Source organism: Mya arenaria, chromosome 4 (assembly GCF_026914265.1).
Source record: "Mya arenaria isolate MELC-2E11 chromosome 4, ASM2691426v1".
In the NCBI taxonomy this organism is placed as follows: domain Eukaryota; kingdom Metazoa; phylum Mollusca; class Bivalvia; order Myida; family Myidae; genus Mya; species Mya arenaria.
Genome location: NC_069125.1, coordinates 30,722,489 through 30,749,023, shown reverse-complemented (window position 1 = coordinate 30,749,023; position 26,535 = coordinate 30,722,489). Strand labels below are relative to the sequence as shown.

Below are 26,535 nucleotides of genomic sequence, written 5' to 3'. Positions count from 1 at the left end.
TAGCCAATAGCCCAAGACCCATAATAGATCACATACTAGTCATACTTTGTGATCAAAGATTACATATTTGTAAATAACCAGTGGAAATATTTCTTATTTCAGATCATAATTCTTTAAGCCCATTATATTGGCTCAAATAAGCTTCAATTTTCAAGTTCTTGCATATGGACGAAATACTTGTCTTGGTTACCATGGTAACCTCCTTATTGGCCTGCTTTCCACCCTTGCCAAAAATGAACATCAGATATCCTTCAACACAAATATAGAAAAAACACTCTGGGCAAAAATTTATACAAATACATCTAGGGAATAGAACTCAATATCAAGTTTCAAATTTTATTTGCAAGTCAAAATCATAATTCAATTAATGACAGTTTCCCTGAACTTGAAGCTTGATTATGTCAGCTAAACAATACTTTCATTGTGAAACGAAAATAAATTAAAGGCACTTTAAATATTGATATGTATAAATCTTTAACAAGATATCAATTTAATTTAATACTCATAAAAACATGTAAGCAATTCACTTTAAAATTATAATTTTACAATCTTACAATGGGCTGATTGTTCAGATCTTTGTTTAAGTAAACAACCTTGTTAACAACATCGTTGTTAAGTTTTAAAGGTGAAATATTGTATTACGTGCCGATATACTAAGATAAAAATAAGCATAGCTGAATCAGTGTCTCGATATGTGTGTCCAATGAAGATTATTAAAGATTTGAAAGTTAAGAATGATATAGTTAACAACATTGTTAACATTAAAGCTGCACTCTCACAGATTGAACTTTTTGACAACTTTTTTATTTTTTGACTTTGAACGAGCCAATTTTTGCGAAAATGCATGAAAACCAGTTATATAAGACTGCTGCCAGATTTGTTATATTTAAGTTTAAAAAATGATGTTTTATACATTTTTCTTAAACCGTTAGTAATGGTTTAAACCATAAAACATTAATTTTCGAAGTAAATATGGAACTCTGCGATCTGATCTTTTGTCAGCAATCTTTTATCATTGGTTTGTAAATATTTACACAAATATTTGCTCTTTCCAAAACAAAAAATAAAAAAGTTGTAAAAATGGTATAATTATCTGTGAGAGTGCAGCTTTAATAATGTTCTGAACAATCTGCCCGATATATTATAATTGGTTATAATTTGAAGATATTCGTTATAAAAATAAATATAAATATATCTGATAAAATATTAAATGACAAGCTTATATAACGAACACATTGCATAATTTCATAAGCAATGAATAATTACAACAATGAACTCTAAAATGAACCACAGCTCCAAACCCAACATTTACAGACATCTATTTAAAATAGAAACTTTTAAACTAAATTTCCAAAGAATTGGATATGTTGCTTGTTTCGAGCACCCATCATAGTCAAACCAATTGTAATACCAACTTTAATGAAAAGCAGCCAAAATTTGTAGTAAAATGTCATTATAATGATAACTGTCTGATTATCATACCCTTCAATAATATGTGAGCTATCAGAATTTTAATGTAAAAGGGGCATAACCATGGAGTTATTGAGGTGATTGACCCCATGATAAAAAATATGACTGATACATTACGCCCTTCAACACTGCATGTCACTAAGTTGTGTCATGATAAGGTACAAATTACTTAGGTAATTGACTGCACACGAAAAACCTACTATTTTTTATTGAAAAAGGCGCATTACTCAAGTTACTGAGGCCAAATTGAACTGAATACTTAATAAATTGTGTGCACAATGTTTTGCTGATCCAAACATTGTCGCAATCAACCCAAAAAGTAATACCAATATGTCGTTTTTCAGGCGACTCAAAAAAAGCACAACTTGTTTAAAACAGAACGTAACATATATATTATCACAGGTCATTCAAATATCAAAAATATATCATAACAATCATGTAACATCTAACATTGTAGATCTTTAATGTCTATTTCGTAATGGGTTTTTTCACTAACCCTGTTGTACTGGGGTTTTTTTTTGTTTGCCACTACATACGTGCAATATACATTAAAAATTACAAAATGTTTGAGCACTAAGAAAAGTGCCACAGAGCACTTGTCTAATTTGCTCAGTTGAACAAGGGGCATCACTTGATGATTATTAAAGCCAGAGTTATGGGCCTTGCTGTACATGTTCAAATTGTCTTTGGGAACATATGTACCAAGTTTTATTTAAATGTTTTGAACTGTTTTTCCAGTTATGGCCAAGATGAGAGATATTGAAACTTGACAATGACACCAAGGTTACAACAAAAACCCAACTTTTTTTCTTGTAAAACTAGTAAAGTTTACACAAGTCAATGCTTGTACTCTTTTCTGAGTAAAATGAAAATGATAGGCACTAAATGTTTGTTATATTTAAATAATGGTTTATGACAATGACAAAATAAATATTAATATAATACAAATATTATCACTTTGGAAATGTTCCTATTTTATGGCCCTTTTTGTCCGCAAACATTTTCAAAATTTCGTCCTGTTTTTTTAGCTGAGTTTCAAACTTTGAACACAAACTATTGAGTTCTTTTATTGAAGCGTCTTTCTCTTTAATCGATACCACAGCTCTTTCCAGCTTGGATGCCATGTCATTACAGTTTGTACACGTCTGAAATGGAAAAATAAACAATTTTATAACATGGATTATGAATTCTATTTTAGGCGCAATGAAATAAATTGTTTGTTTCCAGTTGGCCAACCAACCCTTAATTTTAGCAAAATTTTGAGAATTTCCTTTTGGTACTTTCTAGTATCGGCAAAATGCGTTAATGTTCTTTTTTCTAATATCTACTTATCATGGAGCCCGAGACACAATGGCAACATTTCTTAGTTTGACAATGACACAGCTGACTGAGACAAAAATATTGACATATCGACCTGGCAGTGAAATAGGAAACAATGAATTTATTCCTTTTGTCCTTAGGTGAAGTGTGAACAAAACTATGAGTTGACAAAAATCAGTCTCGAGTCCTAGGTATATACCTGCAATGTGTTCTGTAGAGCGAGTGTTTACCTAGCATAAGCAAACAGGTTTGTTTTGTATTTCTGTTGCAAAGAAGCACAAACACTGCAAGCAGAGAACCAAACAGCAAACGTTCACTACAAAAGCTTTTAATGAAAGCATGGCAGTACTTGGGCACATTTTGAGAGGTCATATTTAACTTAGGAAGTGCCTCTGGTTGGCCTCAAAATAATTTTAACCTGGGTGAAAGGAGGACCACCAGTCCTTTACTACAAGACCACCTCACACTTGCAAAATGGAAGTATTTCAAAATGCAATACATGCCATGGAAATAATCAACAGGAAGATTTTGAAATGATGAGTAGGTTTGTGCCATGAAGTTTTTAATTTACTTTTAAAGCAAAATTATACTAAGTAAACTAGAACTTAAATGAATTAACATGAATAAACAATACCATAAGTGTTTTATATATAAGCTTTGATTTTGAAAAGTAGGTACCGTAAATGACTGGGTATAAGATGATAGGGGGTATTAGACGCAGGCAAAAAAATCTGTGAAAAATCTGAGAAAAAACTTTTAATCTAAGTTTTGGGTTAAAGGACGCATAGATAGTATGTCGAAATTGTCTGCCAATCTTGGCCACCATGTTTGTTGACAGTAACGAAAAAAAAAAATCGTGAAAATGGCGATGGTTATCTTTAAAACCATACAATGATAAATCAAAATATGTTTCATTTTTATTCGTTTCATGCTAGGATAGGCACTGAAAATTACTTAGTGTGACAATTTGTTTCTGGATGGCACTGAAATGTACCTTTTATGACTATTTGAAAGATTTCTTTCTGACAGTATATCGTAAACGATAACCTGTCGAGAATGAATAGGGAAGTTACTGTATGCAAAAACTTTATATTGTACAGGCTTGTTCTAAAAGTGTCAACACCTACAGAAAAGAATAAAGAACATGGAAAAGTGCGAAAAATCATGACCATTATTGCATCAGTTTGTAGTATTGATATGTTGAACAGGTCTAAAGGCAGTATGAAATTTTCACACCTTATCGTACAACTGACAAAAATATTTTGACAGTGCCCAACTTTGCTTTTTTATATGCATGTTTAATTATTGTGTTTTTCAAATTAATATTAAATAATTTTGATAATTTAAATCGTACAATATTTTTCTTTAGATTATAAACATCTTGCGATATACCGTATCCCGATCTTCAACTGGCGTTTTAACCCGTATACTCAATCGATATGACGCGAGTAACTTCCCTTTCTACATAAATCCTAACAAATTCTCGGCCTGAAATCGACCTCAGAAAAAAGTTCAAAAGCTTGTTACTGGGTATTATACGCAGGCATTTTTTTACATCGAAATCTGAGGGAAAAAATGCTTCTAATACCCAGTCATTTACGGTATGTTTTACAATCATACAAATCAGCTTTCAGGTCTGTGTAATTGATTTTAACACAGCTAGATGTACCATCCACTGCACCAGTGTCCTTGGTGGAAATAAGTACAGCAGTTCATTACAGTAATCGAACAAGCCATACACAAGACTGCAGCAGTGCGGCTTCTGTTGTTGTTTTTTCAGTCAATAAAGGGGCATAACTCAATGATTTCTTCAGCCAGACTCATGAGCATTGCGCTACATGTGCACATTGTCTCTTGCAACGTGTGTACCAAGTTTCATAAAAAAAATAAAATTCACCAATAGGACAATGCCGCCAACACTTCTGTTAACAACAATATGAAAGCTGTTACACTAATGGTACCATAACGTTTTTCTTCAAAATTCAGATCAGCTTAACATACACCAACATGGAGATGCAGACACTTTTTACCACTACACAAACTAACCCTCAGAGTAAATGTATGAATTTAAAGTTGATTCATCAAAACGTAATCTTAGCATGATTCCATGCTTATCTTATCCACAATCCAATGCATCATTTTTCTTACCTTGTTGTTTTTATATTGCCTAAGTTTCATTCTAAGTGTATCAGCCTCGTCTTGTATCCGGCCTAATTCCTTCGTCAACTCTTCCAGCTGCTGCTGTCGCTCCCTGTGTGAAATAACAAATGCTCTATAGTAGATAGTTCAATGTGAAACGTAAATGAATACGCCAAATTTCTTTTGTGAAAGACGTTTTTTTCTTGATGTGTGAAGTTGATTGACTGTCCATAGATGTTGCACTCAGTGGTTTTGGAGCAAAATCCACAATAATCCTTTAAACGCCAAGTCCATTTGCAAACACCAGGTATACCAGGACTTTTTTACTGTTGCTAAGTTTCACTATAATTAGATGATAATAAAAATGGAAGTCAACATTGCCTGCACAATTTTTTTTTATATAAAAGGGGCATAACTCTGGTGTTATTGGGCAAAATTAGTAATTGCTCATACTGTCACCATGTTTGAGGATTATAGCTACATAAGTTACTTTATGCACAAGATTTAGTTGATGATGCTTAGTCATACTGAGCATTTTGGACCTATTTAGATGAAATAATTATTAACTTGCAACTGTCTCTTCAATCATACGCTCTCTTTAAAAATATACTCCTGATATACCCAATAATACAATGAAAACTACCGGGACAAGACCAGTAATTAAAAATTAAAATATATACACTGTTAAGAGGCACAAGTTAAGGGCCCTAATGACATTGAATGAGACACCTACCATGAGTTTCCCTTTAGAGACTCAGCCATCTGTTGTTTGAGCCGGTTCAGTTTTGAGTCCCGGTCTGCTATTTCCTTATCCTTCTGTTCCGTCATCTCGGCAAGCTTTTGGTCAAACTGTAAACACAAAATCATCACATCTTTACCAGTTCTTTTTCATATATATATTCTATACTCTCTACCACCCCTGCTAAGGGACTACTCCATCTGCTGCTTTTACGATGGGAGTCAAGGCCTTTTCACCATTCTTTTCTGAAGCCGAGACCCACCTAGCTCCCTAAGGGCCAGACTGTGTTGTTTTTTTCCAAAAATAGCACCCAAAATTCCCCATTTTTTCATTTATTTTTTTCATTATGTATAATGAGGATCTCATGATTCATTAAATGACATTTCTGATATATTTACTGCTTTATTGATATTTTACTCCATTTGTTCCCAAAATGTTTGAAAAAGTACTCAACCAAAACTGAAAACATTTTTTTTACCTAAGAAAAGTGCTAGGATATATTCCCCATAACTGGTAAAAAGACCCTTGGAGTAATGGGACATGTTACGCTTTTGTGTGTTGTGCAAGAGTCATTGTTTACAAGTGTACCAAGTTTCATGAAAACATTCTGAATAGCTCCGGAAGTATAGCCTACATTTGGCAAGATGAAGACGAGACCACTGACTTCAACAACTGCAAGGCTGAAACAGTAGCTCAACCTTTTTTCCTGTAAGAAAAGACTTTCTCAACAAGAAAAGTAGGTGCCTATTGTCCTAGATGTGTATTCTCAGTTTACCAAGGGACATAATTCAACAAGTGCTACAGCCAGAGTGACAGGACTTGCTACACAAAACTTCTTACACATTGTCATTTTGAATAAGTACAAAGTTTCATTTTAACCCTTTAATGATTTAATAAACACAAATCATTTCCTCACCCTTTTTTGGGGAAAAAAACCCTGAGCTAAATAAACCAAAGAACTTGTTCCAACCTGTTTATTCAACTGTTCCAATTTCTCTTGCTGTTCCTTGAGCAACCGAGCGATCTCTGCCTCAAGGTCCGACACCTGTTTCCGAGTTGACTCCAGTGTTGTCTTGGTAACCTTGTGGGAAGACACCTCACCCTCGTACATCTTCTTGTATTTGGCTTCCTGTGAAAATGATTGTCGTAAGCATTATTGTTATTATTATTATTATTATTATTATTATTATTATTATTATTATTATTATTATTATTATTATTGTAACAGTGTTTTTAATTGACTATGTGTACAAAAGTTCTTAAAATGTCTCTGATTTAAAAAAAATAAAAATTCTTTCACCACTTATCAAAAACGCGGTTTAAATTTCATTAACATATTTTCATGCCACAATCCTCAATAACATTGACAATGCCAAAAACAACACCACGGCAAGTCAATATCTATGGACTTGTTTTCTTCAGAAAACACTCAGACTAACTGAAGAAGTATTCAACCAACCATTTCTTCATTTTGTCGTTTGAGGTCCTCGATGGTGACGTCTCGTTGTTGTATCGTCTCTTTCAGCTCTTCAATCTCCTTTTCGAGGCTAGTGATCTGCTGGCGGAGTTCTTTGATACGACTCTGAATAATATATACAATATGATACAATATGATTATCATACTTATTATAGTTTAGCTAAATTGTGAAGAAAGGTGTAAGCTGTAACAAATCACGCAACACTCTTTTTCCTGAGAAGAACCCAGTGCTTGTGTCCTTTATAAAAGGCCAAGAGAACGTGATTTTGATGGGACAAAGGTTTGTGGTGGACACATATTCCACTTGACAATTACAGTTGCAGTTACATATGTTTTCATTCTCTAAACATATGTTTATCTGAAAAGCGTGAATTTCGAAAGAATAAGGGCAAATGCAAATGCAATTCTTTCAGGCACTCTGCACAAAATGTCTCTGCAACTATATCTGTTAATTATAATGGCGAGCTTTCAATGTCCCAGGAGATAATCAAAGCTACCCCACAACAAGCTTTTTTTGTAATACAGCATTGCAGAGAAAATCTCCATCTTGAATGAAGGGTTAAGAGAACACAAATGGAGGCAATGGTTATCAGTGATACTTTTTTCAGGAGAACCAGACTTACGTTGGCAAAAATGAAACAAAGAATATTAGTCAGTGAATAGTGCAAGCGTCAACGGAATTCCGAAACAATGTGTAGGTACTAAATTAAATATGCACATTGCAATAAACAATGCAATTTGTTCATGCATTTAGAACATTATCATTGTGTGATATACGAAACACAGGGCCAACTTGACACAAAGAGGACCTTATCATAAATTCAGATATGGTATTAACAATGGCAAAGAATAGGACCTGAACCTTACAATTTGAACTTTGAAGCAATATGATAAAGTAACGCGTTGCATAATATAGTTCTGAATGATTTTGAAGAACCAATATTTCAGTCAATGACAAATAAAGATTTGAATGGTTTTGAAGAAGCAATATGCTAGTCAATGACAAATAAAGATGACAAATAGAGATCATGTGTATGAAAATGCTTTACAATTTAAGTGATAAGTATTTTGTCTGACAATATCCCACAGTTCATGCACCTTGACAATCATCAGACTATTGAGGCAAAAGTTCATATTACGATTTACCATATATGTCCTGAGAAATGTGTATGCCCTAATAGACATGCAGGGTTGGATTTTGTGGGGTATTTTGTCATATTCTAGGACTAAACCCTTAATAAAAACTTGTGTTACTTGTGCAACTTATTCTGCTGTATTAAACATGCATCTGGCACAAATGCATTTTAAGGGGTACGGATAATATCCCCCCCCGATGATTGCCCCCCCAGACATTAGCCCCTAGGACCATAGCCCTCCCAAAAGATAGCCCCCCCCCCCGTCTTAGTGAAAAAACGGACGATATCCCCCCCAATATTAAAATGCATATTATAACCAGTTTATTTAAGCAAATTTGCAAAACAATGATTTTTATTATAAAATGAAACAACCCAAAGGCATAAATCAATGAAAAAAAAAAATCATGAATAGTGAAAAATAAAGGGAAAAAGCATGTGATTAATTATTTAATAGGGTGATAATCCTTAATGCGATAATGACATTATATGTTTTATTTCTTTTGAAGATGTTTTAGTGCAATCCAGTTGATAATTACTGATTGACCTAACACATTAATTGCATAATAGTATACTATTCACATGGAAACATCAAAGTTGTTTGCCTAATTGAACGTCAAATAATACTTAAATAAAGGGTATTTATCATTTGTCCAGTTTATAATTATACTTTGAGTCATTTACATTTCACAATCCAATGCTAAATGAGTGTATATATGTAAAGTCATTTATATATATGCAGAGGGGCTATTGTCTGGGGGGGCTATTGTCTGGGAGGGCTATCATCCGGGGGGGATATGGTCCTAGGGGCTAATGTCTGGGGGGGCAATCATCCGGGGGGGATATCATCCTACACTCGCATTTTAATGGCACCTGCTGATGTCTTTTATATACTCCACTACCCTATTGTACAACCGTTAGGTTACACAAAACTAATATTATGATTTTTGGTTCACTTAGTTAAAACAAGGTGCGTCTGTTAGGACATATACAGTTAATTAATATGATTGATTCAAAAATGGATTTCATATCACCTAATGAAGGTATATTTTATTTAAATTTTGCATGAATAATTCCCTACAGACAATCTGTCAATGTTAATTAGCATTTATGTTGACAGAAATATTCAAATATGGTACCCGGGTACTTTAGAACTGACAGCATAATCTCTTAAGCCATTTAAGAGATTTAATGGTCAGTTTGTACACATATTATGAACGTGACATGAATGTTAATTATTCTGGGTACGCCCAACGGTTTAATTTTCAAAACTAAGTTAATTCAAACAGAGAAACCTTTGACCTCTCTTATATCACTTAACTTATGAAGAACCATCATTGTCCATGTCAAATTTAAGAGAATTGGGGTGAGCTTTAATGTAATGTAAATAAAATGAAATTGGCTTATCGGCCATGACAAGGCCTTAATGTCAAAAAAGAAAAGATGGTACATTAGGGCTAAGTTAAGCACAACTCCTTTTAGTTTTATTTGGAGTAATGTCCCTTTTGGACTGAATCCTGAAAAAAAAAACAAGCTCTCTCCTGCAAGGATCTAGGGAGACATTGAAAACTGACCCTGAATTGCTCAATATAAAACAAACAAGTGCAAAACATGTGTTTCATCTCAAAAAGTGTGCAATTAATTAGTTATTTTTGGGAAAAATACCACACATGGTGCAAACATTACCATGTGAGTTTTACACTGGGAGCATGGCTGAAAAGAAGAAACAAATTTGAATGATTAATTATTGCAATATTTCCAACAGAAAACGCACATTTTAAAAAAATCACAAGAGTTGTCGTAGGACAGCATGCTCGCCTATATGCCGCTTTGTCTTAGAAATAAATAAAATAATGATGTTATATGTGCCTGTCAAAAGTAGTAAAAAAGACAAAGTAAAAAGTAGACAAGAAATGCCAAAATGCAACAAAAGCAGGTTTTCAATAATTGACAAAAAACTTCAATCGTCGTTGTGAGATTCAGTATTAACTGTGTTTTTTCTATTTTAAGTAACAATGACCTTGACATTGACCCCAGGGGCGAGTGGTAAAGCCTCCTTATTCTTTCCCATAGTGAAGCTAAAAATTTCATATTAAAGCTTCAATTGCTATTTTAGGTGCAACAGAGAAACATTGCAAGAGAAACAACCCATGAATTTCATTTCTATCAAATTCTTGGACAATCAGTTCTCTGAAAAACTACCACTTGAATTGCAATTTAAACGTGCGGAAACCAATCACCAGGACTGAAAGACCTTAAAGGGGAACCAACCAGGTCCTGCTTTATCATTTTCTATGAACAAACAATTTGACAATTTATTTTATCTATTAACAAATTTTGTTAATAGATATAATAAGTATTATTCAAAGTGCATCCCTTAAAAAAATAGCAATTTGACATTTAAACTCTTTGGCTTAATTTAACTGATCAGATATTGCTAATGACTTCCAACTTCTACCAGACTGAAAGCTCATTTTCAAAACTTTCTATAGTAAATTTGGCAAACGTTTTTTACCAGTCTAACTCAAGTTTTATCAAACTTGGCTGTGGGTCAGACAGGTGCCATGAACTCTGGGCTTATCAGAAAAAAAAGTTTTAGATGTCGTGCTTTAAAAAAAAAGGAAATCTATCTTTTTTCTATAAACCTGTCAATTTCTTTTGTAATCGAATACTACATACCAACAATACCACATTGAAATGGAACAGAAAAGGTATTTAAATACTTTTCTAAAAAGCATTATTCAAGAAATATGGCACTTATGAATTGTCCAACAGTTGGAGTGTGTCAACATTGTTATAAAATAACAAGTGTTGCGGTAATGTAAAACATTTAAAAGAAGCGTATTAAAGCACCCACAATCGTTAAACATTTTAATATATGAACCCAAAAGATTACTTGAAACGATCGAGGCATATTTACAATTGTAATTCGACAGATACTTTGGCAGATGATTTGTGAAAAGCTTCTTTTTATTTGACAATAAATCGTTAAATGAAATCCTTCAAAGTCCTGTCTGAAGTATTGCCATTTTTCATAGATCATAGTACAAATATTGACAAAAATGTTAAGAAAAAATTCCTTTTACTTTCACTCAAAACTTGAACGTATATCATATATATAATAAAAATTGTCACTGACACCTTTTTTCACTGAAAGTGTTTTGCTGAAACTATGTCACATGGAAAAGTTTCTTGACCAGACCTCAATATTTAACCCTTTGCATGCTGGGTAAATTGTCATCTGCTCGAAAATGTTGTCTGGTTTATTCTAAATTTCTTTCAATTTACTTAAAACTTTGGGGATATATTGACTGATTGGCAAACAGCTTGGATACTGACAAGATGCCGAGTTACTCGGCGTCTGGTCTGGTTCCAAGCTGTTTGCAAAGCCTTTAAAATCGCCATCAGCAGCTTAAGGGTTAAATTAGTACTAGTTGGTATCCAGTAAAGAATATTTTCATCATTCATGTAAGAGGTGTGATATAGATTCATAATGTCAGTGTTAACAATTTTTTTGTATACTACCGGTATGTTCCGTTTCATGTGAATCCTATAAGCTATTTTTAAGTGATGACGTTTTTGCATAACAATGGTGCCAATTATGGAAGACATCAATGGCAAAGAACGAAAGTGAAAACACATCCAATTTATTTCTTTACAAAACAAAAGACAACCTAATAATACTAGGGGACAATTATATATTTTTATATCTGATTAATCCACGTATAATCCTGTTTTAATCAAGATACCTGATTTTTGCAAAGTCATCCTTTAAAGACCATGAATTTGCTAATTATTGTTAACTTTTACTCAAGAAGGATTAGATTCATAAAGTAGCTTATTAAAAATATTGTAAGCTGTGCCTTATGAAATAAGTCCAAAGTGCAAACTGATTCAATCTCCTTAAAATAACTTGAAATGTGCCTTATTATGGAATAAATCCAAAATGCAATTGAAATCAATCCCATTCAAATAACTTAAAATGTATTCACAGGTTAATTTACATAATTTGATTTTTATATTTACATATATATATATATATATATATATATATATATATATATATATATATATATATATATATATATATATGCAATAGTCAATGAAAACTGGATAATAAGGGTGCATTTGAGTTTGGTTAGTCAGGTCACCATGCTGGACAAGTGTTTTTTCTCCCGGGTACTTCAGTTTCCCCCACAACACAAGACCACACCCTTGCAGAACATACTGCCAACAAGAGTGACTTAGTATAGGTTATAAACTTTATTACTATAAATTATGTTAAAACTATGGGCTGTACCTTTGAAATCAAGGGCATTACCCTCATTGCCCTTGCACACTTCTCTCATAGAACTACCTCCCTCACCCTGTGAAGTTTCATCTCCTTCCTTTGTACAAATTTAAAGGTAGTTTTCCAACAATGATAGATAAACTGACTGTCTGATGGACAGACAGATAAACAGAGGAATGAATGGACAAATGAACAAACTACTAACAGTAACAAAAAAAAGTCAGAATTACGCCAAAAGACTGTGGTCAGAAAGTATTTTTTAACACGTATCTATATTAATGAGTAAAATTTTACTACTTGTTCATATAAAATTCGACCGGATGGCTCAATTTCACCAGGGTCAATTCTTTCTCCAGACTCGATGTCATTTCAGCCGTCCAAGGAAAGAATTTCACACTTGTTTTGTTTGCTGTCTCGATGTAATTTTTTCGCGGTCCCAGGTATGAGTTTACATCTATTTTTGTTATGGCTCTAATAATCGCACAAGGAGCTAATCGATTAGCTTTCCTTGATAAGTGTCTCCAGATGTACCTCGATTACATAGACCAGTATAAGATGAGACAATACTTCAACAAAACTAAGCAGAAAACATAACTTCATTTTTTAAAGCTGTATAATTTATGTGACATGCATTTTTATTGCCGAGTTGTAGAGCTATAAAAATAATTGAAGTGCTTTCTTGTTTTTTTATTTGTAAAACAAGCTTAATGTTTTAATCATGTAAATGTGCTATCTTTATGTTAAGTGCTGTGTTTATATTTTATGTGCTATGTTTATAATTCTGTTACTCAATGTATGTAATATGATTGTTTATTGTTTCGTATAGAAAAAACCATATGGTATTTTCATAGTATTGAACGTGTCATGTAGGGAACAGTACAACGTGGGAACGGTAAATATGTCCTATGAATACTCTTCTCTAGTGGAGATAATGTAGCTAAATAACAAACAACATAAACAACTTTATTTCATGTCTCAAAAAATTATATACATTTACTACGCATTAGCTCGATATTCACGAGGCTCGACGTATTTAAGCCGGTCCCAGTGGGATATTGAGCCAAGGGGTTTCGACGTATATATATATACAGATTATATTTCTAAGCTTGATTGTGAAGTCGAAAGCTGATATGAATGACTCTTGAGTCTGCTTTTTGGGTCAGAAACCAATACTGTGTCTTCTTTGGCCATGAAAAAGTACCCCGGGAGTGCGATGAAACCCACAACCCTTTGAGTGACAACACTTTTCCACCATCACATATACTTCTTTGAATTGTACAATTCCAAAGAGCTGACCCGCTCTAATGCATTGGAATTTCCACGGCCCTGACAAGCCTATGGCATTAGTATTTTTACAGACCTCATGCAGGCCTAAAAGCTTTCGCGAGGACTGCAATAACTGTAATATCTTTAGTTCAATGATTTACTTCATCAAAAACTTGTCTTACAAAAGTGATTTGTACATAATAAATTATAATTTTGGCTTACAAGATACCCCAAGTCATATTAGAATTGCAGGAATGGCAATCGCTAACGATAAGAGATTAAAGTTGATTTTCCCATCTAAAACAAGCAATTGATTGGCGATATCACTTTAATCAGTCTGTTTGTATTTGGAAGTCAATAAAACTAATAGAGAGGAAAATAATTATGAGAATCGATTCTCTACGCTGTTCATAAATTGTTTCGCTGTCAAATCAATACTGTTTCCAAAGTGTCAGCAATATTTGCAGAAGCTCTTTTATCAATCTTGTCTAGAAATATTAATCCAAGGAGTGCAAATGACAAGATCTATATAAAAACATTGTCTGGAAACCAAGATCAATCCATTCCATTTGTGGATTAAATCCAGAAGGTACCAAAGCCCTAAGATACGTTTTAATCATAAGCAGACCCAGGGGGTGCTCACTGTGCGCACGCCGTCTTAAATTGCCCATGAATGTGAACTCTGCATATAATCTACCAGAATGACACATAATTATATCTAAGGCCACACCAAATTAATGTTTAGTTCCTCGGATTTTTGCCAAAAAAAATTGGAGCGAGCGAGCGAAAAATATATTCCTTATATTCAATATAAATAAGAAAGATTGTTCAAAATAATTGCCCTTAAACCCATTTTAATGCCATCTTGAACTGAACCTCTAATGGACATTGGGAAAATGTCGGAATACATACTATTTATCTATTTATGTCTTATATAATTAAAACGTACTTTAATATGACGATCATTCATAATAATAAATAACCCTGCTTTTAGTAAAAAGTTTGAAACGACTTATATAAATCTACCTGAATCAGTTTAACATCATATGTAACTGTATTTAGACATAACTTACATGTAGGATTGATTTGGGATTTGTAAAAAATGATCACTTACACAGGCATCATCAAACATCAGACTCCATATAACATTGACTTAATTTTTTTTTTATTATCACAGGAAATGCAATGACATGTGCTTATTAAAACAAAAATAACAAGGGTATTTTTCAGAGTACTTTTTTGGGTTATTGAGATGTTTTTATGCACCAGCCAATTGTATATGCCCCCCCCCCCCTAAGTCCGGAATAGCGGGGACTTTGACTTCCGGTCTCTCAAAACCCGGGTAAAATACCCGACTGCAGGGACACACTGCTGGTAAAATCCCTGCCAAATGGCCCCGCAACCCCGAATACCTATGTGAGGCCCACTCCTGTCTATCTTCAATATGAAGACAAAACCACTTTCACTAGGCACTGCGGGGCCACCTGAAAGGTAAAAACACAGCCCATTGCCTCTGCTGTCCCCGGTATACCCCTGGAACAAGGGCAAGGGGTGGGCGGGGCAGTGGTTAGAATTGACAAGTATATTACAATTCCGGATTATGCTACAAATAAAAACAAAATATAAGGTGATAAACTTAGCCGCTTACTTATGTTGAGGTATATCCAGACCAGTGTTTATATCACTATTTGTGAAAAGATATTTGTTCATAACTGTTGTTTTGTCAGAATTTGATCAAAATGAGCTTGATACATCAATTTGGACCAAACAATGACTCATGTTCCAGTTAAGTTGACCTGTCCGATTTCCATTCAAAATGAGTCACTAATTACGCAATATAATCGCTACCAGTCTTAGATACACATGCTTTATTGCATAATGATTGCTTTAAATAATGATCCTTTAGTGCATGAGACGATCAACAATGACTTCAAGCATGCTTAAAACATATTTATTGTAAAAAATAAGATTTAATTTCCAAACTTCGAGCCACATTGTTTATACCGAAAGCCGCCATTTTGATTGAATTTATTGAAACCCATGCTAAACCGATCGATATACAGTATAAAAACACTACGCATCGGTAACTTCCCTTTACAAAAACACGAAAACTAACGTAGAAAAATTATACTTGATTATTTTTAGCCTTTAAATAAATTATTACTTGAAAAAAATCTACTTGGCGATCAAAATGGAGGTGTGGGCGCACAAAAAAAATAAAAATATTTTTTTTACATTTTCAAAAAAATAGGAGCGGTAAATCCGCCGAACGAAATATCAATTTGGTGTGGCCTAACACTGAAATTAGCCCAATTTTCAAGGGAAAAACCCTTATCCCAAAACCCGCCATACTAACTTTAGAGACTATTTTTTTCAGTTCAGGGGTGAATAAGAGTCTAAAGTAGCGTGCCCCAAAATGTGTCTGCTCCAACTTCAAATCTTGGCAACCTCAGGACATGTCAAGTGAATATTTGCCTAGTACATGAAAATGAATAATAAACCATTATTGCAGAACGGTTTGTGCATATTGGTGCTGAAAAACATACCTTTAGACTGAAGTTGTACGTAAAATTAATTTGCTGAAAAGCATTTTAAAACAATGTCACTACTTTCATAACCCGAAACCAAAAACGTAGAAAAAAATCATCTTATTAAAGTTAAATTTATTTCAAGGACAAGATAGTGCCTTTTGGCTAAAGTGATACTCATATTTATAATCAATATAACAAACATAAATTTGAGTGATAAACCTTCAACTACGGTACTTAATAAATAATGGATTTATGGCATATATAAATTACTTATAGCAAGATTGCTAATGTGTATTAAAATTTAATAGCTGAAAATGCACAAATATGACTGGGGCGTCCTTAAATATTTTTACGGAGGTCAACGCTCGTCTCATAAGGAAGAAATACCGTGTTTTGTGCACCTTACTTTCAAATTAAACACGGTATCCTTTATAAGAACCATTGTTTTTTTTTATATTCTTTCATCCTTTTTGGTAATGTAAAACAATTGTACTAATGGTGGTACTGCTTATTTGGGAGTAAGAGAATTATTAATCAACAGTATCAAAAGCCGATATTACGACGCTTCTCCGTTTTTCTCTATTAACACATTCAAGGGGTGTAACTAAAAAAAATAATTCAACAGACTGATGGGACTTGATACATGTATATGTATTTTTGTAGTAAACACAGATTGTATACCAAATTTCATGGAAATATCTTAAAACTGGTTTTCTAGTTTGAAAAGACAACCCATAACAATCATTACAACTACAACAATAACATCGAGGATATGCTAATGATATCTCAAAAAAAGACAAACAAGCTTAAGATGGAAATTTTAGTTCATTAGAAATATTTTTTGCTTTGGCGATACTAATTTCAAATGTAAGTTACCAGACCAAAGTTCATACAAACAAACTTTAAAGTGTAAGGACACTAGCTGCAGTTTAATACCTTCTGTAAACTTCTGTTCAAAGACTTAATCCTAAAATTTTAAATATGATAAGCAAACAATTAAAAACGAATTGAAGTATAAAAAACTCATAACGTTTGCCTTTTGAATTAAGCAAATATAATTATTCACTTTCATTAAATATTTGCATAACTAAATTTTTAAAGTAATTTTGAATATTTATCTTTTCAATTCTTACACTCATAGATCAGAAAATGAAAAGACTGATCAATTATTGCTAAATTGTATAGCTTATGCATTTTCAGTCGCAGTAAATATATTTACCACAACTTAATTTATACCATTATAATCTTAAATAAAAGTTTCATGTTTGTAATGATTCTGGGTTACAAGAAATGGTGAACAATCTTTTGTATTACTGCACCTGAGTGACAAAGGTAACGCCCATGACAACGACATCAAGGTGCATTTAGCAATTCTTTTTTGTTCATATCCAGAGTCCTATAACACTCTTGTGCAACATTGTGTATATTTAGTATAATTAAGTTATCATAACTTTCTTTACAATCATTTTAAAATATGTTATGTTTAAACTATATTCTATACTTTCCCCCAAAGGACCCATTATTCCCATATACATGTATGTCTATCCTGCCGCGGATGCACAATTTCTACCTAATAAGTGCTCAAAGTAATGCTTTGGACTCTCAGATTTTTGCTAAATCCATGGTTGTGAAGAAAAAGAGACCCCAGGGATGCACTTGAGCAGGTTTGAAAAGGAATCACTGTAATATCAAAAAAGTTGTTCCATGTTGGAATGTGTTTTCTTTGTTTTCATCTATACATAAACTGCCATACCTGAATAGTAACAAGTAGGCAGAGCTTAACCATGAAATAAATAGCTTGTGCATAAATTACAATGATATTCACTTCCAGACATTAGTTATTGAACGTAGCTCTTGACAACAAGGTGCAAACAAGAGCTGTCGTAAGACAGTGCGCTCGACTACGCCGCTTTGACTTATAAGTGAATACAATAACAATGTATTATGTGCCTGTCAAAAGCAATAAAACAATCAAATTAAAAAGTGAACAAGAATCGCAATGTGACGAAACCAGGATTTAAATGATTGGCAGAAGAGATTCAGTTTCAATTGCCTTTTTCTATTTTTTGTAACAGTGACCTTGATCCTAAGGGCCCCAAACACATGGAAGTCATCCATAAACTCTTCCTACATATCAAGTTTAGTCACAGTATGTCAACCATAACTGAAACAGTAATCTATTTTTAGAAACAGTGACCTTGACCCAAAAGCCAAAAGGCAATCCATAAAAGCTCTGCCTTGTCCTATATACCAAGTTTGGTCACACTATGTCAACCCTCACTTAAGTTATTCAGTACTAACCATATTTCTATTTTTAGCAACAGTGACCTTGACCTAGACCATAACTCTCGGGGCCCAAAACACAATCTCAGGAAAGCTCTCTTTAAACTCTTCCTATATACCAAGTTTGGTCTCAATATGTAGACCCTTACTTAAGTTATTCAATACCAACCCATTTTCTATTAATAGTAACCTTGACCTTGATACTAGGGGCCGTCAACGCATTCCAATAAAAGGTCTCCATAAACTCTTTGTATTTACCAAGTTTGGTCTCTTTATATCAAACCTAGCTAAAAAGCTAAAATTATTCGATACATAAGGTGACTTTGACGCTGCCCTGCCACCAGCCTGCCTGAACAATGATGCACGTCATTCAAATAACTTGTTTTCCCTTTATGAGAATGCCGTTAAGAATATAAAAATGTGCTTTTCAAAAGAAATTAAAATAAAAATTAAAAAAATAAAATAAAAATCATTCAAGGGCCATAGTTTGTATGTAGGGTTAAAATGGAGTTATGTTACTTGTTGTAAGATGGTCGTCAATAATTCTGCGTAGTATTAAGTGCATTGAATAAGGGTATAGAAGTTTTTTTTATTAAAATCCCAACTTGCCCTTAAACTTTAACCTGCCCTTAAACTTTAACCTAAGTCAATCAGGGGCCATAACTTGTAATAAGGATAATATGGAGTTATGTAACCTCATTGTGTGATGGTCCTGAACAATTGTGTGAAGTATTAAGTCAATTGAATGAAGGATATAGAAGTTATCAATAAATATCCAAACCTGCCCTAAAACTTTAACCTAAGTTCAATAGTCAATCAGGGGCCGTAATTTGTATAAAGGATAATATGGAGTTATCTAACCTCATTATGTGATGGCCCTGAACAACTGTGTGAAGTATTAAGATAATTGAAGGAAGGGTATTGGACTTATAAGTGAAAATCCCAACTTGCCCTAAAACTTTAACAGACGCCGACGCTGGGGCGAGTAGTATAGCCCTCCTGATTCTTCTAATAGTCGAGCTAAAAAGTACTTCACCCCAAAATCTGGCTTTAGCCTCATAGAAAATTACAAAAGCTTGGGTAGCAGGCAACAGAAACTATTACATTGCCACTGAAATAAATGACTTGATAGATTACGTCATCACCTACTGTACCTACCTTTGCATCTAGTAGTTCCTTCTTATCAACTAAGTTTTCATCCTTCTGTGATTTTGTACTTGAGCCAGAATCTGATTTCCCAGATTTGATGATCGGTTTGACTGGTGTTTTAACCTCCCTTTCTGGCTCTTCTTTTGGAGGTGGTACCTAAAATGGCGGGAAAAATCATTAATCCAAGCAAGGCATTTACGTTTCTATGTGAAATTTCTACATAAGATTCTGATAATACCATCATCATGAATAATGTATGCTTAACGTGCTTTGTTTCATGTCTATATAAATAGCTGCTAGAAAGTTTTTGGACAATTTTAGTTCAGGCAGACTTTTGGTAATGGAAGAGCCAAATCAAATGTACTAATATATTAAAAACTTTATTCTGAAATGCAAACTATTGTGGTTGAGGTGGAAATACAAGATTTAAAGTTTAATATTATGTACCAGGTTCCAAGACGACTCCTGGGCCCGTATTCATAAATCATCTTAAGTCATTTCCTAGCTTAGGTCATTTTCCTAAGTTAAGTATCTCACTGATCATATGATATAATAACTTAATAATATTTGAAATTCTTTATCGTCATTGGTTCAATTGAATATACAACATACTTTTATTATAAAAAAACACTTACTTTTCTTTTAATTTGACTATGAAACATTTAAACAATCAACTTAAGTTAAGAAATGACTTAAGATGTTTTATGAATACCATCCCAGCCATCCAACATCCAAGATTTGGCATACAACACTGATGCAAATGATAATGACATCAAGGCATTAATGAAATCATGGTTTTTCACTGATAAAGATATTAAAACAAGCAAAAAACATATTCAGGAAGCCAATGTGATAGTAAAAACAAAAGGAGGGGAAGCCGATTCTAAGGCTTGATTTTGTCTAGCAAACAAGGGGCCATAATGTTATGATTATTTTGGGCAGAGTGATGGGCCTTGCGCACACATACATATATATTGTAATATGGAATATGTAGTAAGTTTCATGTCAATATCTTTAATTATTTAAGGTTTTTTAATTATGTCCGAGTTTAAAACTTTGCTCGCACAACAGCGATATCAAGGCTTTGAAAAGCAGTTTCAAATTTATGGCGAAAACTGCATGAACCAAGTGTTTTAAATACCTGCATTGCATTTCCCTGAAGTTCAATATCATGGTGAATGGTCTTGTTGTAGTTAAATGCTGGTATACGACCAACACGATCAAATGTCTGAATTGGCTGTCGTATAGCACCGAGGGGGCGCGTGTTCTTTGTCGATTTCCGCACATTTCCACTCATTTTCACTAATTTTCACAGCTGTTATAAGATTTCACTATCCTTTTCCCATGGACTTCATTAAACATTTATTATCAGATTTTCTGAAGGTGACCACCACTTATTTTATTATAATCTTTTCAACTTTTAAAACATTCTTTCAGTTCAAATTATAATTTCCACACATCAATGTCGTTAAACTTGTCAATCAACACAAGATTCATTAAGGTTTTCCACTCATTCAAAAGAGTTTTTTCACTTCTACTAATCACAAGTCTATTAAAACTCAATAAATTATTAAACCCTTATATGAACTCCAATAAAGAAAAGAACATTAATTTGTTAATGAATTTAATGAATGGCAAAATTTCACCTCCCGGAGATTCAAAGTTGTTATACTGTCGAGATATGCAGAACAGAGTGTAAAACTGGTCAATATATCTAATCCATATATTCAGGTTACTCCATACTTGATTTGAAAAAGAGACCCTACAATCAACGATTTATCTCTATCAGATAGTTCATATATGCTATAAGAAGTATACTTATTCGATGTTCCGGTCTAAAGATTATTTATTCCATATTTCACCATTCTAACACTTCAAATTTCTTATCATTATTTAATAATTGAAAAGAATTGTTTTGGAGCTTAAAGACAAGTCTGTTCTGTATTCAATTCCATATTGGGTACTGTTTTGTTATTCCTTTGCTAATATAATCTGAAATGAACAAAAGTCATATCAATGTTTAAATACCGACGCCAAAGGAATTTATAACAGCGAAAGTGACAAGTTTTTATTCAATAATGGAAGTGTACGAAATATAACACTTATAAGCCAGAAAAAAACACTCCTAAACCTTTAGGGATCAGTTAAACGCAATAACAAGGCATATGACGGAAATATGAGACCTCGAATAACAGTATACACCGCTGGATTCAATAGTCAGTCCTTATCAAAAAGAATTTTATTGAATTATTGGCATTTTTTAATTGAGAAGGAACACAATTACCTACTCCAATGAATTAAAGTCAATAGCTTCAACATGTTAATTATTTTTATAAGAAACCTTTATAGAAAGTACAAAGATCATTTTAGCTATACATTAAAATTTATTATTTTTCTTTATTATTTGTGATATTGCGAACTGAAAGGTCACCTTTCAAAACAGAAAACAATTTGTTTTTTTCCTCTCAATTTAAAAAATAATTCAAATAAAAAGTAACAGTCTTAAAGGGACTATACACAGGATGGTTCTTAAAATCGGCAAATACAGTATTTCCCCAAAACAAGTCTAGAATTGTCAGTACGAGCAAGTATGTCGCCGATAATACATCACTTTACATGATTAAAAGAAGTAAGTTCACCCATTTAAAAAGAATGCATGATGGTTTCCCAGTTTATAGTGTGCAAGTTTAGCTTGTATCAGTGGCATGATTATTTTAGATACATAATTATATAGACGCTTTTTTTAATTAACTGGGATTTACTTGGTAGACGAACCCATTTTATGTAAGTTTTTGACAATTTGTTTTTCTATTTCAATTTTTTTTAAATCAAAAGTAAATTTTTTCCTTAATCTGAAAAAATCTTATTTCAAGAACACAATCATGTTTTTAATAAATTGCCATATATTCCAAACAAAGTTAAGACTAGATGCTTTATACTTTACACTAAATACACAGAAATACAAACATAAACAGCAGAATTCACAAAATTTGTTTTAAACTTATAGGTTGGACTAATCAAATAAAAGTGGTTGTGAACTGGCTAAAATGGACAATTCAAATTTACTTATTTATGCAATAAATAAGAACAAACATGAGGCAAATTATTTTTTTGTGTGTGGTTAGGGTGACATCTTGTCCAAAAACAGGTGGGGTAGGTAGGCTTTTTATTATTGGGCTTTATGTAAGAACTTGATGGTCATCATTGGGGAATGGCGTTAAAGTCATCTTCACTATATGCTTTCAAAGTCTTTAACTACATTTGAAAACACAAGCTAATTTTTTTTTTTTTTAAATCCGTTTTTTTTTATATTAACAAACAGACTTTAAAAACAGTGAGGCCTGTGCCTATGTCGTAGGTAGGCTCAGGTATCCCGAACAAGATATTTATTTTTTTAAGCCTAATGAATTTTTTTTTCAGTAACATAAAAGCTTAGTTGCATTTGTGATGCCTCAAAACAAGTCCAGACCTGATAATCACAAAAGGAGTTTAAGTGACTCTCTCAGAGATTTAATGCTGGCAACAATTTTTTAATAAATTTTGCTACAATTTAGTTATTTTACTTACATTTTGATAAGAACAAAAAAGCCACATATTCGTTTGAGTAAATTTTGTAAATTCAAGCCTAAAACAATTCTAATTTGACTGTGTTACTAACACATTTGGGCAAATTAAAATAGACTATGAGCAATTTCTCATTTTTAAATTTTAATTTCAAAGATAGAGCTCTAATTAATGGACAATAAAACATTTAAGAGTCAATTGGAGACAAAATTCCCAACAACTTTTACTAAAATTAATAACAGTTAAGTATGGATATATGTTTTACTCTTTTTAAAAGACCATTCCCTTAGAATATGTTCAGAATTTTTTTGGGCCAAACTTTTTAGGGCAAAAATTGTACTTTTAATATTTCCCTTAAGCCAGTGTTTAACCCTTTGCATGCTGGGTAAATTGTCGTCTGCTTAAACATAATGACATTATTTAAATATCACACAACCATTTAAAAAATCTATGAGAAAATAGACTTTTGAAACGAGGAAAACATGAAAGGTTTTTAGTTCAGATTTGCTGTTATGTGTAAAATTGAATTGATATTGAAATGTCACTTTAATTACAGTAAGGGTAAATGCCTCCTCAAGAGAACTTAAAGCAGTTAGAAACAAGAACACAAGATGATTTTATTTTAATGAACTGAACCAATTTTTGTTATAACTGTTAAACTAAAAATTAAAACAAAAGCACAATGTTTCACGTCTTGAGAGTGTTGTCTGATGTCTGACTAATAGAATTGGAGAAAAAGGCTTGACTGGTTTGGAGGCTGGGATACCACTAACCAAACACATATGTGCTCAGGCTGGGAATCAAACTTGGGATGAGAGGGAGGGTGACAGTGGTCTATTGGAATATGTGTCTGAATAATAGGGTTTGATCCCTGCTAGGGGTACTTTCTTATGGCTCTGTATAGCCTGCCTAAAATATAGCGTAAAATAAGGGAACATGAAAATAAAAATGTATTAATTGAGTCATGGAAGCCTCAGATTCACACTGGGGACAGAACAAACTATATTTAATGCATACAGTGTTTTATGTATTCCTAGCCTTTAAATATATATATACTATATATATACTTTGTTTTCCTAGGCTGTATCTACTATGTAAAGAGGTTATATAGGCTAGGAAAGCATAAGTATAGTTTGCTTCTGTCCCCTGTGCTCAGGATGCATTAGTTTTTACACCGTTAACAATCTACTGTACAATCAGGGACCGATGATTTATAGGTCCATGGCACAGTTACCTAGAAGGTCCATGGCACAGTTACCTAGTAGGTCCATGGCACAGTTACCTAGTAGGTCCATGGCACAGTTACCTAGTAGGTCCATGGCACAGTTACCTAGTATATGGACTGCAGTTTTTGCTTGTTGAGCTATTGCATCTTAGAGAAACCTTCTGTTTGCAAATGCATGCTAGGTATGCAGTTGTTTTATTAAAAAATCTTCGAGATCCATACATACGTGTGCGAAAATTGTGAATCTTCTCAACTTCAAAACGATAGATATTTTAAAAAAAAATGTAACAATAAAGTGTTTTTTTTAGTTTATTTTGTGCATCATGGCGTACAAGAGCGATTTTTTTTTCAAAATACATGCCAACAATTTAACCTAGGGACGGAATTGCTCAATTATAAAGGCTAGACTGGCCAAAACTGCAGTCCAAATACCAGCTAGGTAACTGTGGTATGTGGTATAATTTATACAGAAAGTATTCATTACACTTACTCTTTATTATGATGACAATGTGGCAATCATATTGGAATATGTAAAAGTAAAAAAGTGTCTTGATTTCAAGAGATGACAACACGTTAAACAATAATTAGCATGCCTATAACTGAATATCCGAAAGTACAGCCGTCCGAAAATGTTAACTTTTGTGGTTTGCATTCCCTTTGTGACCTGGGAAATACACCTCGCAATTTCAAAACGAAAACCGATTTATTAAAGAAAGATGCATATTCTCGAGGTAAAGGATTACCATACGTCCAAGATCAAACAAAATTACCCGTATTTTTTCATAAATGGTCAAAATAGAGCGTCATGTTTCCATGCAGATGCTCGTTCGTTTCCGCTGCTTACGCATTTGCCTCGTCCAATTCACGGAAATACCCGACATATTACGGATTTTATACAGTCGCAATGTAGGTCAACATTGAGCACGTGAGAATGGGGAAGATAATGATACATTTGCCTGATAAAACCAGTGGTATTTGTAAATATGAATTTGATATCGGTTAACATATTCAACAATGGATTTAATGATTAGAAATTTTATTAAATTGGTTGTTTTAGCAGCAATTTGTGCTATTTTATTTTATTTTCATTCAAATGCAAAACAGTATGGAGTTGTTAATAACGAAAGTGAAAGTAAATGTGTTTGGTGTAACAACGAAAATGAGAAAAGTGACAATTACCACAAGTTACACTCTGATGCATATAGGAACCATTTTGCTACCAAAATACAGAGCAGAGGACTGCGTTGGCTGAAGAATGATTCTGATATTACTATTACCAAAGGGACGCAAGTCATGTATTCACTGAAAACACTAACATTGACGGATGACCCAGACACAGATGATGTGAGTTATTTCTGAATGTGTATTGTACTCATTCAAGCAGTCACATTAGAAAATAATTTTACATTTTATTTGTAATATTTGTATTCTTATTATGTTACAAATGTTGCCTTATAGTTATTATTGTATTCTGAGACTAAACCTTGCCAGACCTTGACATTGCAGTGTCTATATACATGTACTGTTGTATTATACATGTACATTTGTGTACAAAGAACACGTTTTTTACTACCATATAGCATAGTAGTTGAGTGTTCGTTTCAGTGCAGAAGGTTGTGGGTTTCAACCCTGGCCATGTAATTCTCAAAGACATTCAAATATCGTACCAGTACACTTGTACATGTAGCTCCCTTGCCTGGCAATCTGCATTAAAAGGGTTGTTCTTGGAAATTGCATACTCATTACTGGTTTAAATCCAGGAATTTAAGTTGTACCCCATGAATTAGCATGTCGAAGAACCATAATGTGTATTTGCAATGATCTAAGGTACCACAAATTACTACAAAAATTACTACTTGTAAGTGTATATATGTTTGATATTAAATAGAGGATAATTATTTGTTTCAGTTTAAGATAGTAATATATTTCTCAGAGTGTGCAACAAAGG

General features: G+C 33.1%; 2 protein-coding genes across 5 annotated transcripts in view; one reads left to right on the top strand and one right to left on the bottom strand.

Annotated features, from left to right (window-relative positions):
* Positions 1-935: 935 nt before the first annotated feature.
* LOC128230359 (golgin subfamily A member 4-like) lies at positions 936-25,423 on the bottom strand. 3 transcript variants are annotated; one of them, XM_052942559.1, is made up of 10 exons: positions 25,358-25,423; positions 20,940-21,790; positions 19,808-19,954; positions 16,382-16,414; positions 9,965-9,991; positions 7,128-7,250; positions 6,639-6,797; positions 5,663-5,778; positions 4,939-5,041; positions 936-2,615 (listed from the first exon to the last, which is right to left on the bottom strand). In XM_052942559.1, the coding sequence occupies exons 2-10, from the start codon at positions 21,093-21,095 to the stop codon at positions 2,424-2,426; spliced, it is 1,056 nt and encodes a 351-aa protein (XP_052798519.1). In that variant the 5' UTR covers positions 21,096-21,790; positions 25,358-25,423; the 3' UTR covers positions 936-2,423. The 3 variants fall into 3 exon arrangements, with proteins under 3 accessions (XP_052798519.1, XP_052798520.1, XP_052798521.1); XM_052942560.1 differs by lacking the exons at positions 16,382-16,414; positions 25,358-25,423 and having other exon boundaries at positions 20,940-21,838; XM_052942561.1 differs by lacking the exons at positions 9,965-9,991; positions 16,382-16,414; positions 25,358-25,423 and having other exon boundaries at positions 938-2,615; positions 20,940-21,837.
* An 88-nt stretch (positions 25,424-25,511) lies between these two features.
* Positions 25,512-26,535, top strand: part of LOC128232191 (mitochondrial sodium/calcium exchanger protein-like) — a 30,340-nt gene continuing 29,316 nt past the window's right edge. For both annotated transcript variants that reach the window (XM_052945603.1, XM_052945601.1), the window contains exon 1: positions 25,512-25,931. In XM_052945603.1, coding sequence (XP_052801563.1) covers positions 25,602-25,931 — 330 coding nt within the window. In that variant the 5' untranslated portion in view covers positions 25,512-25,601. The remainder of the gene's footprint in view (positions 25,932-26,535) is intronic.

Coding starts and splice junctions, on each gene's coding strand:
- LOC128230359 (XM_052942559.1), bottom strand. CDS start 21,095: ATGAGTGGAAATGTGCGGAAATCGACAAAGAACACGCGCCCCCTCGGT. Junction 9,992..16,381: donor CGTACAACTTCAGTCTAAAG/GTATGTTTTTCA, acceptor TCTTCTTTTCAG/CCATGCTCCCAGTGTAAAAC. Junction 5,779..6,638: donor TGGAACAGTTGAATAAACAG/GTTGGAACAAGT, acceptor TTGTGTTTACAG/TTTGACCAAAAGCTTGCCGA.